General features: G+C 44.9%; 1 protein-coding gene across 1 annotated transcript in view; it reads left to right on the plus strand.

The window, feature by feature from the left end:
- The window catches only part of RASGRF2 (Ras protein specific guanine nucleotide releasing factor 2), a 249,152-nt gene that overhangs the window by 229,976 nt on the left and 6,742 nt on the right, over window positions 1–12,434 (plus strand). The window contains exons 20-23 of the mRNA XM_068980666.1: window positions 2,336–2,396; window positions 2,718–2,821; window positions 5,493–5,577; window positions 9,398–9,595. Coding sequence (XP_068836767.1) covers window positions 2,336–2,396; window positions 2,718–2,821; window positions 5,493–5,577; window positions 9,398–9,595 — 448 coding nt within the window. The remainder of the gene's footprint in view (window positions 1–2,335; window positions 2,397–2,717; window positions 2,822–5,492; window positions 5,578–9,397; window positions 9,596–12,434) is intronic.

A 12,434-nucleotide genomic window follows, 5' to 3' on the forward strand; every position in this document is an offset into this window, starting at 1 on the left:
TTGGTTCACATCTACCTTAAGAATTCAAAACTTGCCATCACTGATGGATTCATGGGTGGGCATCAAATTCTGGGGCTGGTTCCTTAATGATAGCACGAAAATCTTTTGTAAAACAGCAACGTCACATGCCATTTTATGGCAAAGTATACATTTCTATGGTTATCTTTAATCTTGTTGGGGATCACAGATTCCCCAAAAGAATATAATGGAAGCCATATCCTCCCCCTAAAAAGAAATGCATGAATATATGCACACATTTGTATGTCATTTCAAAAAGGTTTATGGACCCTTAGAGATCATTTAGTGATACTCTAGGGTTAAGAGCTTTTGTTCTAAGGGGCCTTTTTGAAAGAGATAGCATTTATTTTGATCTATAGAGCAGAGATTCTTTTGAAGAGAGAAATATTAGGTAACTTAATGGGACCAGACATAGCTTGGAACATTAGGGTAAGATCATTGAAGAAAGGAACATTTGAAAGAAGTGAAATAGCTTCTGGACCATTTCTTTCCAAGTAAAGAACATTGCCCAACCTCATAAAAAAGATCTTTTCCACAGCGACACATAGTTATATGGCCACTGATCTCTCTCCAGGAACCTAGGCTACAGTAGAAAGAATGACATGTACTTTGGGAAAGAGCCACTTTCCCCCTGTGTCTAACCCTTAAGTGTGATGTAACAGTCTTTGGAAAAGGAGTTGTGTTTACTTATTTTTTCCTCACCTTAATCTGCCCCTTAGCATATGGTGACTTTTTCTTCTCACAAATGATATGGCTAATTGCAGACAAGAGGATTGCCACTCCTATGAGCTAGAAGGATTCTGCTCCCTGGTAAACAGCCTAGAGCTTTTGTTAGAGAGAAGGGAGATAGAGGAAAGGGAACTGACCTTTTTCGGTGTGTGTTCTATGCTGGACTCTGGAAGCAGTGCCTTTCATAAGCCTGCTCATGACAAGCAAGAGCAACAGGGAAGCAAACTGGACCAAACCCTGAGCCAGTTAGTCCATTTCATTAAGCTTTTGTTTCCTTATCTATAAAATGGATATAATAAAGCTTTATTTAAAGCGATTTTTTATGATACAGGAGAGAGTGTGTGTCAGATGGTTAGCAGGTTCCTAGCACATAATGGGCATACAGTTACCCACCTCAGCTGATTTTGTATTTTTAAGGTGATAGTTTTGTTTTAATCCATTCAGAACACAACAGAATATCATATCATTGTTGCTTTTTAAAACTAGCATCCTCCAACGGACAGGCTACACAGTTGGGCAGTGTTTAAGTTTTTTTAATACTTGTAAGACAGGATTGTGCCTTCATTTTAGGACACCTAAAATGTTTGGCCCAGATAAAAGTTAGATAATCAGGATCTCTGATATATAATCAGGATTATATAACCCTGGACTCTGAACTCCTGTCGGACATGAAGTGTCACTCTCACTGAAACCAGCACCTGCCTTAACTTAGGAATTCTTTTAATTCATTTGTCGCTGATCAAAAACATATTGGCTGACAGCTGAATAGCACCGAGTTTGGGGATGGATACAAGACCAAATGTGTCTTGGGAAAGCCCAACTGGGAAACAACAGGGAAGAGTTTACCTGCTGGTCTCTGCCTGGCATTGTTCAAACTCTTGATACTTGGAAACTCTCCTGAGCTTCTGGTCTGCCTGTGCCTGGGGAGGGGCCAGCTCTGCCTCTTCTGCCTCAGCACCAGCGGTGCGGGGGGGCGGGGGGCCAGGGCAGGGGCTGGAGGAATGTGGACGGAGCACTCAGCCTGTTAGAAACCCTGACTGCCAGCGGTGCAGGGCGCCCGGATTCCTGGCACAGATCCTCGCAGTAAGGCAAAGCGCCAGGTCACCCGCCGCTTCGCTCTCACGGTGGGTGTTTTACTTACAACCTTGGCCTTTCCTCATGGCTCGGGTGGTAAAGAATCTGCCTTTAGTACAAGAGACCTGGATTCAGTCCCTGGATTGGGAAGAGCCTCTGGAGAAGGGAATGGCTACCCACTCCAGTATTCTAGCCTGGAGAATTTCACGGACAGAGGAGCCTGGCGCCATCTATGGGGTCCCATAGTTGAACACGACTGAGTGACTAACACAACACTTTTGTGTACAACGGGTTGACTCCTTCTTATAAGTTAGCGCTCTTGATGATCTTCTTCTGCCTTTAACAAGTGCATTTTCCCGTTTTCCGGACCCCATGTCTTCAACTCAAGTCCCCGCAGTCTCGTAGACCCAAACCCTCTGACTTTCCACCCTGGGGGAAACTGAACTGCATTTTTGTCGTTTCATTCCTGGCCTGTCTATGTTCTTTTCATGGAGGATATTTTGACTTTTTTTAGGGCCCTTTCACAAGATGATCAAGATGACATCCACCTAAAACTAGAGGATATAATTCAGCTGGTGAGTTGAGCCATAGTCTTATCCTGCACAGCTAATTATGTGTGAGATTTAACCTCGCAAAGGCAGGCACTGTCCCCGCAGCTGGTAACTGGGGTCCGCACTATATGTTCTATCCCTGAAACTGCGTGAAAGGGACCAGATTTGGCTCGGCATTTAACATCATGATCCGTGATGTTAATTTTGCTGCCTGATATCTCTGAGCTCTCCACCATTTTCTTCAGAGCCTGAATCCGGGGTGGACTGTGTACTCCAGTAACTGCAGTGAGCTGACGGGCACCTGGCTTCTAGGTGTGTGTCATTCCCTGCCCTCATCTCTTGCAGACGGACTGTCCGAAGGCCGAGTGCTTCGAGACCTTGTCGGCCATGGAGCTGGCTGAGCAGATAACCCTCCTGGACCACGTCGTTTTCAGAAGCATTCCCTACGAGTGAGTGTGCACCCACGGCCGCAGCGCCCCCCCCACCTCCACCCCGCCACAACCCCATGTGTGTGCCCAGAGCTGTGGCTTTTCATCTTATGATGGTTTGAATGTCTTTGGGTTCCAGTTTATGTTGAAAATACCGATACAGAAATATTGGAGACTCTCAAGATGGTCACTCTTATGTTGCTGTATGCACTGCAGTTAAACAGAGAATGTGAGTTTCTCTGACCACTCGCATCTGAATGTCATAGAAACTTTCATGCAGCTGTAACAGTGGTTCTCAGACTTCACTGCCTAAAATCATTCGGGAGACTTGTTAAAAAATGTACATTCCTAGGTGCCTCCCTCAGACATTCTGATTCTGGTAGGTCTGAGGCCCAAGAAACTTCATTTTCAATGAGAATTCCAGGTAATTCTCTGTGGTTTAGGACTATACTTTGAGAAACACGGATGTTGGGTCCATGCTGTAAATTCCACGGCAGTTCTTCAGCCACATCCATAAATCTTTAAGTACTGCTGACCGTGGAAACTCCACAGCAAGGTAGATTCCCAGAACAGTGCTTGGCACAGAGCGCGTGTGGAGTGTGTATGTGCCGAGTGGACGCTGTCACATAACAAGCATCATTGCCTCATGTATAGAGGATGGTGGCTCTTTCAGCCGCCCGCCTCCAGCAGGTCCACACACAAAGCCTCTATTTGGACAAATAACAACTGTTGGCCCAAATCCTCTGTGAAATCATAGCTAAGTGGAAGGCAAGGGAGGGGCCAAGCAAGAGGTCTAAGTGTGGCCCGTGTCGTATGTAGAGAAGAGGGCACCCGTGATGATGGAAGCTCTGGCGTAGCAGGATGGGGGGTCAGAGCTACAGCTAGGTCAGAGCGGCATAAAGAGCAGGGCTAGGCATTCTCCTGCAGACTTTTCTGTTATGCGTTTGTCTTATTTCTCGCCTCCTCTTTCAGCACTTGTAGACCTATCCATGACAGGGTGCAGTAAGTCAGGAAGAGAGACAGATATCATATATTAATGCATATATGTGGAATCTAGAAAAATGGTACAGATGAACTTATTTGGAGGGTGGAGATAGAGATGCAGGTGCAGAGAACAGACGTGGACCCAGAGGGGAGGGGGATGAATTGGGAGATTGGGATTGACATATGTTCTGCCATGTGTGTAACAGAGAACTAGGGGAACGTGCGCTATAGCACCGGGAGCTCAGTTCAGTGCTCTGTGATGACCTAGAGGGCTGGGGTGGGTCGGGAGGGGGCCCTGGAGGGCGGGCTTGTATATATACATATAGCTGAATATACATATTCACTTACATTGTACAGCAGAAACTAACATCGTGAAGCAACTATACCCCAATAAAAAAAAAAGTTAAATATATCGCATCTGCCATTTAAAACAGGAATGTGGCCCCATGGCCAAACAAATGAACCCGTTAACTATTTGATGACTTGAGTTAGGAGCCTCTTTGCCTTCCTCCTGACGACCCTCCTGTGCAATGAGGATTCAGGAGGGAGGGAGCATGACCTCTATGGAGGAGGAGAAAGAGCAAAGCCTGGACCCTTGTGGTTGAGGGTATTGTGGTCTCTTCCTGGGACGCGTCTCACCTCTCCTCCTTGTCCCCTCTGTGCCACTGTGAACACGTACCAGTTATTTCCCTCCATGGAGTTAGCACATCTTGTATACAACGGCCTTGCAGGACGGGAACAGTAGTACCATCCACATCACGGGACAAAGGTCCTTGCCCAGGAACTCAGTCAACATTTCTGGATTGAGAATTTGTCAGAGTAATTTCATTTTAAGTTATTTTGGGTAGTGCTTTGACAAAATAATTCCAGTATGCTCTAGCTTGATTGTCCCTTGCTTGCTGTGATCCGGTGACCTGCTCATGAGTGAAATGAAGGAGCAGGAATGTTATTTAGAAGACAGACTTTCCACCAGGCTGAGCTCCCCCTGCCATAACTGCCTTCCTCAAATGACCAGGCTGCAAAGTGCTAACACTAGTGTTTGTTCTTTTAGCCCTTACCACGTGTACTGTTCTGGGCTCTGGGGAAAGCAAAGGAAAGTCCCTGCCTGTGGAATTGACATTCTCCTGGAGAATGTCAGAACAAAGTGGAGGAAAACATGCTGTTGCTGATTAATATTTTTGGTAGTGATGAATTTTTTGAGCCTTCTGCTAAGCCTTAAGATTTTTTAAGCTGATCCAGGGGAAATGGTCCTGGTTTCTGAGTTAGTACTTAACCTCTTTATTCCTCTTGTCATTGTTTTCCAATTTCGGGGAAGCCTTTATTATGATCCTAATAGGGACCCAGTTCCAAACATTTATCCCTGGGAGAAGGAAATGGCAACCCACTCCAGTATTCTTGCCTGGAGAATCCCATGGACAGAGGAGCCTGGCGGGCTATAGTCCATGAAGTCGCAAAGAGTTGAATATGACTGAGTGACTATCTCTCACTCACTCCAAACATTTAAAAGAGAAAGCTGAAAACTGAAAAATCTCTTTCTTTTTGGCATCCAGTGGTGAAACAGTAGAATTGGGCTAAAATTCATTCGAGATGAAGCAGCAGCAGTTGAGCAGTGTCAAGTTTAACTTATATAATATTCATAATAGTTATTCAGGACCATAGAGATCCTTAAAAAACTTAATTGATTTTGTGTTTTGCTTTGAACTTTCAGAGAATTTCTTGGGCAGGGGTGGATGAAGCTGGATAAAAATGAAAGAACACCTTACATTATGAAAACCAGCCAACACTTCAATGATGTGAGTAACCATAACAATGAAACCTTGGGCGGGAGTGTTATAGGAAGATGAGTCACAGGGTCTTCAGACTCCTTCTCTGATGGAATGTTAAAAAATAAGCTTAAATCTCTTCTATGAGTTCACAGTGATGTGATAACTTCCAGTTACCTTTCAGTCCTAAGAGGTTCACTTTGATGGTACACACATCCCATGAATGCTTAGTGATGCATAGGTGGTGTTGTTCAGTTGCTGAGTTGTGTCCAACTCTTTGTGACCTCATGAAGTATACCCCTCCAAGCTCCTCTGTCCTCCACTATCTTCCAGAATTTGCTCAAATTCATGTCCACTGAGTCAGCGATGCCATCCAGCCGTCACCTCCTCTCTCACCCGCTTCTCTTCCTGCCCTCAATCTTTCCCAGCATCAGGGTCCTTTCTGATGAATCAGCTCTTTACATCAAGTGGCCAAAGTACTGGAGCTTCAGCTTCAGCATCAGTCTTTCCAATGAATATTTAGGGTTGATTTCCTTTAGGATTGACTGGTTTCATCTCTTTGCAGCCCAAGGGACTCTCAAGCATAGGTTGTTCCTATTATTTTTATGATGGTCATCATTACTTCATGGTCGTAGATCAACTAATTCTGACTGCACTTTGTCACTGAAAGGTAACTGGAAGTTATCACATCTCTGTGAACTCATAGAAGAGATTTAAGCTTATTTTTTAACATTCCATCAATTATGTTGTAGAATTGAGTGGCCCCTGGTGGTGCTGGTGATAGTAAGGCTGTTTTGGTACAGCTCTTCTTCATTATTACTGAACATTCAGTCCCAGTACATTCCAGGGTGGGAAGGGACCTCTTTGAGCATAATTACAGTGCTTCTGAGGCTGTGTGCAGTGATAACCAGCTGTCAGTTTGTCTCCTCTACTCTTCTGCAGCAGTAAGATGGAGTTGCTTTTATACCTTCCAACTACCTGTTGGTGCTATTCTAATGGTCTTAGTCCTGTGGAAGAACCACAGATGTTGGAGTATCTTCAGGCCTATGCAGGCAAAGGGAAGGCTACCGTTTCAATTCTACTACACTATAGTAAAAGGGATAATGGTAATTAAAAAAAAAAAAAAGAAGACTGCCAGGGACCCTGTAGGTAAATTAGTAAATGATTCAGAATCAAAATGCAAAACAGTGCAAATTCTCAGTACAGTTTTTCTGTTTTCTGAGGGTACATGCGTATTAGATGTTATCACGTAATAAGCATCAATGCAGCTGCTTCCTAAAGGATAGGACACATGACCCGTTTGGATCACTCTCGGAGAAACAGAGGCCCTGCTATGGACCATAAGCCTTTTGTTGTTGTTGTTGTTGTTGTTGTCTGTGTTGTACATACACTTGGGATGTAATGCCTCTCAAATCAGAGGTGTTCAGACTGTGGGTCCCAGATTGTGGGTCCCAGGCTCCAGACCCACAAGTCTCTACTTGAAGCCTCCTGATTGGCCGCTGTGTCCAGATTGCAGGTAGAACTCATCACCAGCCCTTCCCAGACCTGCCAAGCCTGCCTTTTCATCTTATTCTCTGTTCTTGGTCCTGGGTAATGGCCCTGCCAGCCGCTCACTCACTCAGCCTTCGGGTCTTCCTCACCCTGCTCACCCCTCAGGATACCAGTGAGCCCTAAGTCTACCCGTGTCTCAGACCCTTCTTCCCCCTCCTTTCCCATGGCCATAACCTTGATTTGGCCTTTCATTCTCTTCTCCATGAGCTCCTAACTCACCAGTCCCCACCCCCACACCATCTCGCTGCCACCCAACCCTTTCATCACACAGTGTCACAGAAATAACTTCTCTCTAAGGCCCATCAAATTATAATCCTGTCTGCGATGACATTTTGTCCGTGGCCTTTCCTCTTGTCTTCTTGATACGGCTGCAGCCTCTCAGCCTGGCCTGCAGGAGCCCGCCCGCCTGTGCTTGTCTCTCACGGTCCCCCGAGCTCCTCACACAGCTCTCCGGCTAGTCCCCCACACTACCACACCTTCCCTCCCTGTCCCTTCGCAGATGCTTGGATGGGAGGCCGCGGCTCCTCGCACTCCTTCAGGGTTCAGGGCGGGCGTGACCTGTTTCCAGAAGCCAGCATCTGCCCTGTGCTGCCTCCAATTCTCAGGCTCCCCCACCCCCACCCTTAGCTTTGCATCTGTCTCACTGTGTGATATTTACTTGATTCTGTCTGACTTCCGCTCACCTTCCCACCTACAGGCCTAACCAGGCTCACCACCCTAAGGTCAGGGAGACTGATTTATTTGTTTTTCCTGTTCCCACAACGTAAAAGAATAATTTATCTAATGAATATGCGCCTGTGGAGGCCCTGTGACCTAAGATGCTCGTGTGTGTGCTCAGTCATGTCTCTGACTCTGCAACCCCATGGGCTGTAGCCCACCAGGCTCCTCTGTCCATGGGATCTCTCAGGAAAGAGTACTGGAGTGGGGTGCCATTCCCCTCTCCAGGGGATTCTCCCAACCCAGGATTGAACCTGCATCTTCTGCTTTGGCAGATGGATTTTTTTTTTTTTTTTAATTTCACTGAGCCTCCCGGGAAGCCCATGACCTAAAATACCTGTGGAATTATCAAAGAATGGGCGTATTCATCAGATTTAGTATATGGATAGGAGATTATGGATCTTATATTCCCTTTGTTAGTTATCAATCTTATTCTATCCTTTTCCTTTCCATTTTCTAAGTCTTAAGCTTCTTAAGCTGCCTCTTTTTTCTCTTGGCTTTAACTTATAGGTGATTCCCTAATTGCTCAGTTGGTAAAGAATCCGCCTGCAATGCAGGAGACCCTGGTTTGATTCCTGGGTTGGGAAGATCCACTGGAGAAGGGATAGGCTTTCTTGGGCTTCCCTTGTGGCTCAGCTGGTAAAGAATCTACCTGCAATGCGGGAGACCTGGGTTCGATCCCTGGGGTGGGAAAATCCTCTGGAGAAGGGAAAGGCTACCCACTCCAGTATTCTGGGCTGGAGAATTCCATGGACTTGCGTCCATGGGGTCTCAAAGAGTCAGACACAACTGAGCGACTTGCACTTAACTAATAGAGTTATAGCACTTAGCTTTGAAACTGTAGGTCCCTTTCACTGCTGGTGGGAAAAAAAAATCAGCAAGAAGGTGAAAATGTTCCCTTCCCCTGCACAAAGCATTTCTGGTTTGAGAGTTGGTAGGTTAGAATTTGATTTGATTGGAGGGAAATGTGTTTTCTTTCTGTGATGGCTGAGGCTTTCTAGGGTGACTATCCCCACGTTGTTGGGACCCAGGGAACATGGGGAGAGACCCCAAGAAGTGAAACCTCTGATCTGCAAAGGCTGCCATTCCTCAGGGGAATAGCTCATCCTGTGCCTTTCTTTCAATAATTTTTGGAAATGACTTCTTCATCAAAATTACTGATTAACAAAGTCACCTCTTCCCCCATCAAGATGCTCCCAAACAACTCCTTTCTTCACTCTCAGAATGAGCACGATTATTGTTAATAATGTTATTATTACAGACTTTAGTCTCTTCAGAATCTGGTTGATATCTACAACGGACCATGTCCCAAAGGAGAAATTGCAAATATGTACTAGTCAGTTCACTCAGGGCAAATTCTGTTGTACCTCCTCCTGAGGAAAATATACATTAATAAGCACTCATACATTAATACATTTCATTGAATAAGACTCCGTTAAGCCACTCAGAAAAAAAGACGGACCATGATCTCGCATCCCTTGACACTCACTTTCCCGACGTTTCTGTAGGTGATTCAGGTATTGTGCCTGCATGAACGGCTTTGGCTCTTAGCTGGCCTCTCTTGGCTTTTCCGTTGTCTCAGATGAGTAACCTGGTGGCCTCCCAGATCATGAATTATGCGGATGTCACCTCCCGAGCCAACACAATCGAGAAGTGGGTGGCGGTGGCGGACATCTGCCGGTGCCTGCACAACTACAACGGCGTGCTGGAAATCACCTCAGCCTTAAACAGAAGTGCCATCTACCGGCTGAAGAAGACCTGGGCCAAGGTGTCCAAGCAGGTGAGTGCCAGCAGGCGACACCTCCCGCTGCCGAGAGGAGGAGAGTCTGGGAGACCAGAGCCAAGATAAATATTACTGATTAGGAAATAATTAGCTGACATGAGCAGCTCCGTTGGCAAAGAAAGGTGCCAACATGGGTGATTACTGTGTTCTTACCACTTAATTGATACCTCTCATGTGTGTTTCCAAATGGTTAATTTAGGGGGAAAAACACAAACCAAAATACTCATTATAACATATTTGGGGACATCTTCAGACACTGTGGTTGACAATTAAGAGCTGTTCAATGAATTATTTAGGGAGGGCACATTGACTCCGGGTGAGCACAGTGATGTCTCTGTATCCATTCTTTGTCCCTCAAAGTAACGGTACAAGTACCTTAGGGCCAAAGACCGGGGACCGAGGGCCTCTGTGTTCACTTTTTTATCTGTCATTCTTGTAGTCAAGTTGTTGCATAATGACATGGATGTGAAGGGATATAACTTTCTTAATTGTCTTTTAATTGGACTCAGCTTGTTCATGCTTTTTGCTTTCATTCAGATAACTTGAAGATTCGAGTGACATCACCATTTTCCTCCTGGTCTTCGCCATGGTGTCCGTGGATGTTGGGTGTTGGGGAGGGCTCCTCTGGGCTCATGGGAGGCTGTGTGCCCCCACTGGTTTCCTGTTGGGTACAAGCCACGGTGAATTGCCTGTGCCTGGTGTTCAGATGGCAAGCCTACCCCGTCAGGAACATGGCCTGGTTACTGTACCCAGGGAGCTTGGCGGATCTCACCTCCGCTCTCACTGGCACTGCTGATTCTCTGAGATGGGGTGTGTATCACCTCTACTACAGGCTGCCCTTCCCCTTGCTGATCCCTGAAGGGCAGGCTAACTCTTCTTTACTATTAATAAATAACTTGTTTGACCCTCTCAAAGGGTGTTGGGGGAATTTTCTAGGCCCCTCTGTGTTCTGTGGGTACCAGAGGCTAGGGGTGTCGTGCCAGGGCCTCTCTGCATATCCTTCTTCCACAGACCACTATGCCCGCCTCATTGTGGTCGCCTAGAATTGGTGAGGGGCGTCTGCAGGGTGCCCACTTCCAGGGTTTCAGGCAGGAAGAAGAGCATATATTCTGTGACATTTCCTCAAAACTGTCTGGTTTCTGTTGCTCCTGAGAGTTCAAGCCCCTCTTAGAGACACTTACTTCTTACTCTGTTCTATCTTCTTTTCTCTCTTCAAGCCTTTTAAATTCCTCCCTGTGTAGCAAGAAACCAAGCCTAAGCTAAATCTTTTATTCTCTTCCCCACCATTCCTTAGTAAAAATGGAGTGCTTTGAGAATCCCAAATTTGGCCCCTAGAACTAGCGACGCTTCTATGAAAAAAGCCTTGCAAATAATATCCACAGCTTTTATAAAAACTTAAAAAAAAAAACTTTTAATGTTGAGATCTTTGTAGGTTCATATGCAATTGTAAGAAATAGTAGAAATCCCCTCCACCCTCCACCCAGTGTCCCCCAGTGGTTACATCTTGTGTAACTACAGACAGTATCACAAGCGCAAAATTAACCATTGGTACCATCCACCAGCCTTATTCAGACTTCATCTGTTCCACCTGTACTCGCGTGTGTGTGTACATGTGTGTGTTTAGTTTTATGTACCTTTATTACAGGGGTAGATTCACTACAGTCAAGAGATTGAACAGTTCTATCACCAGGATACCTCCTGCCACCCTTTTATAGCCACAACCACCTTCCTCCCTCTCGCTCCCTAACTCCTGGCAACCACAGATCTGTTTTCCATCTCTATAATTTTGTCATTTCAAAAATGTTATATAAATGAATCGTATAGTATATGACGTTTTGAGATTGCCTTTTTTTTCAGCATAACTCCTTTGCGATCTGTTCAAGTTGTTACACATATCAGTACTTAGTTCCTTATTTGGTTTAACCTTTCACCCCTTGAAGAACATCTGGGTTGTTTTTAGTTTTAGCTATTACAAAGGAAGCTGCTGTGAATATTCATGTATAGGTTTTGTGTGACTATAATGTTTCATTTCTCTAGGATAAATGCCATAGAGTGCAGTCGCTAGATCATACGGTAATTGTGCATTAAGTGTTTCAAGAAACTGCCAGACTCTTTTCTAGAGAGGTTGTACCGTTTTACATTCCTCTCAAGAACGTATGAATGAACCAGTTTCTCTACATTCTTGTCAGCACTTGGTGGTGTCACTATTTTTAATGTTAGCCATTTTGATATTTCATCATTGTTTTAATTTGCATTTCCTAACAGCTAATAATGGTAAACATCTTTTCACATGCTTGTTTGCATCTTCAGCAAAATGTCCGTTCATGTCTTCAGATCAGTTTTTAATTAGGTTCTTTTCATCAGTCCTTCCATTAAATCAGTCAATTTGAGGAGGATTGACATTTTTACTATATTGACTCTTCCGTTCCATAAACACAGTATTTCTTACTACTCTTTAGATTTTCTTTGAATTCTTAAATCAACATTTTAAAATCTTCAACATATAAGTCCCGTATATGTTTCATTAGATTTATGCCTAAATATTTCATTTTCATTGGAGATATTTTAAATGTAATTATGGTTTTAACTTGGGTTTCCATTGGAGAAGACTCTTGAAAGTCCTTTGGACTGCAAGGAGATCCAACTAGTCCATTCTGAAGGAGATCAACCCTGGGATTTCTTTGGAAGGAATGATACTAAGGCTGAAACTCCAGTACTTTGGCCACCTCATGCGAAGAGTTGACTCGTTGGAAAAGACTTTGATGCTGGGAGGGATTGGGGGCAGGAGGAAAAGCGGACGACGGAGGATGAGATGGCTGGATGGCATCACTGACTC

Source organism: Capricornis sumatraensis, chromosome 9 (genome assembly GCF_032405125.1).
Source record: "Capricornis sumatraensis isolate serow.1 chromosome 9, serow.2, whole genome shotgun sequence".
In the NCBI taxonomy this organism is placed as follows: domain Eukaryota; kingdom Metazoa; phylum Chordata; class Mammalia; order Artiodactyla; family Bovidae; genus Capricornis; species Capricornis sumatraensis.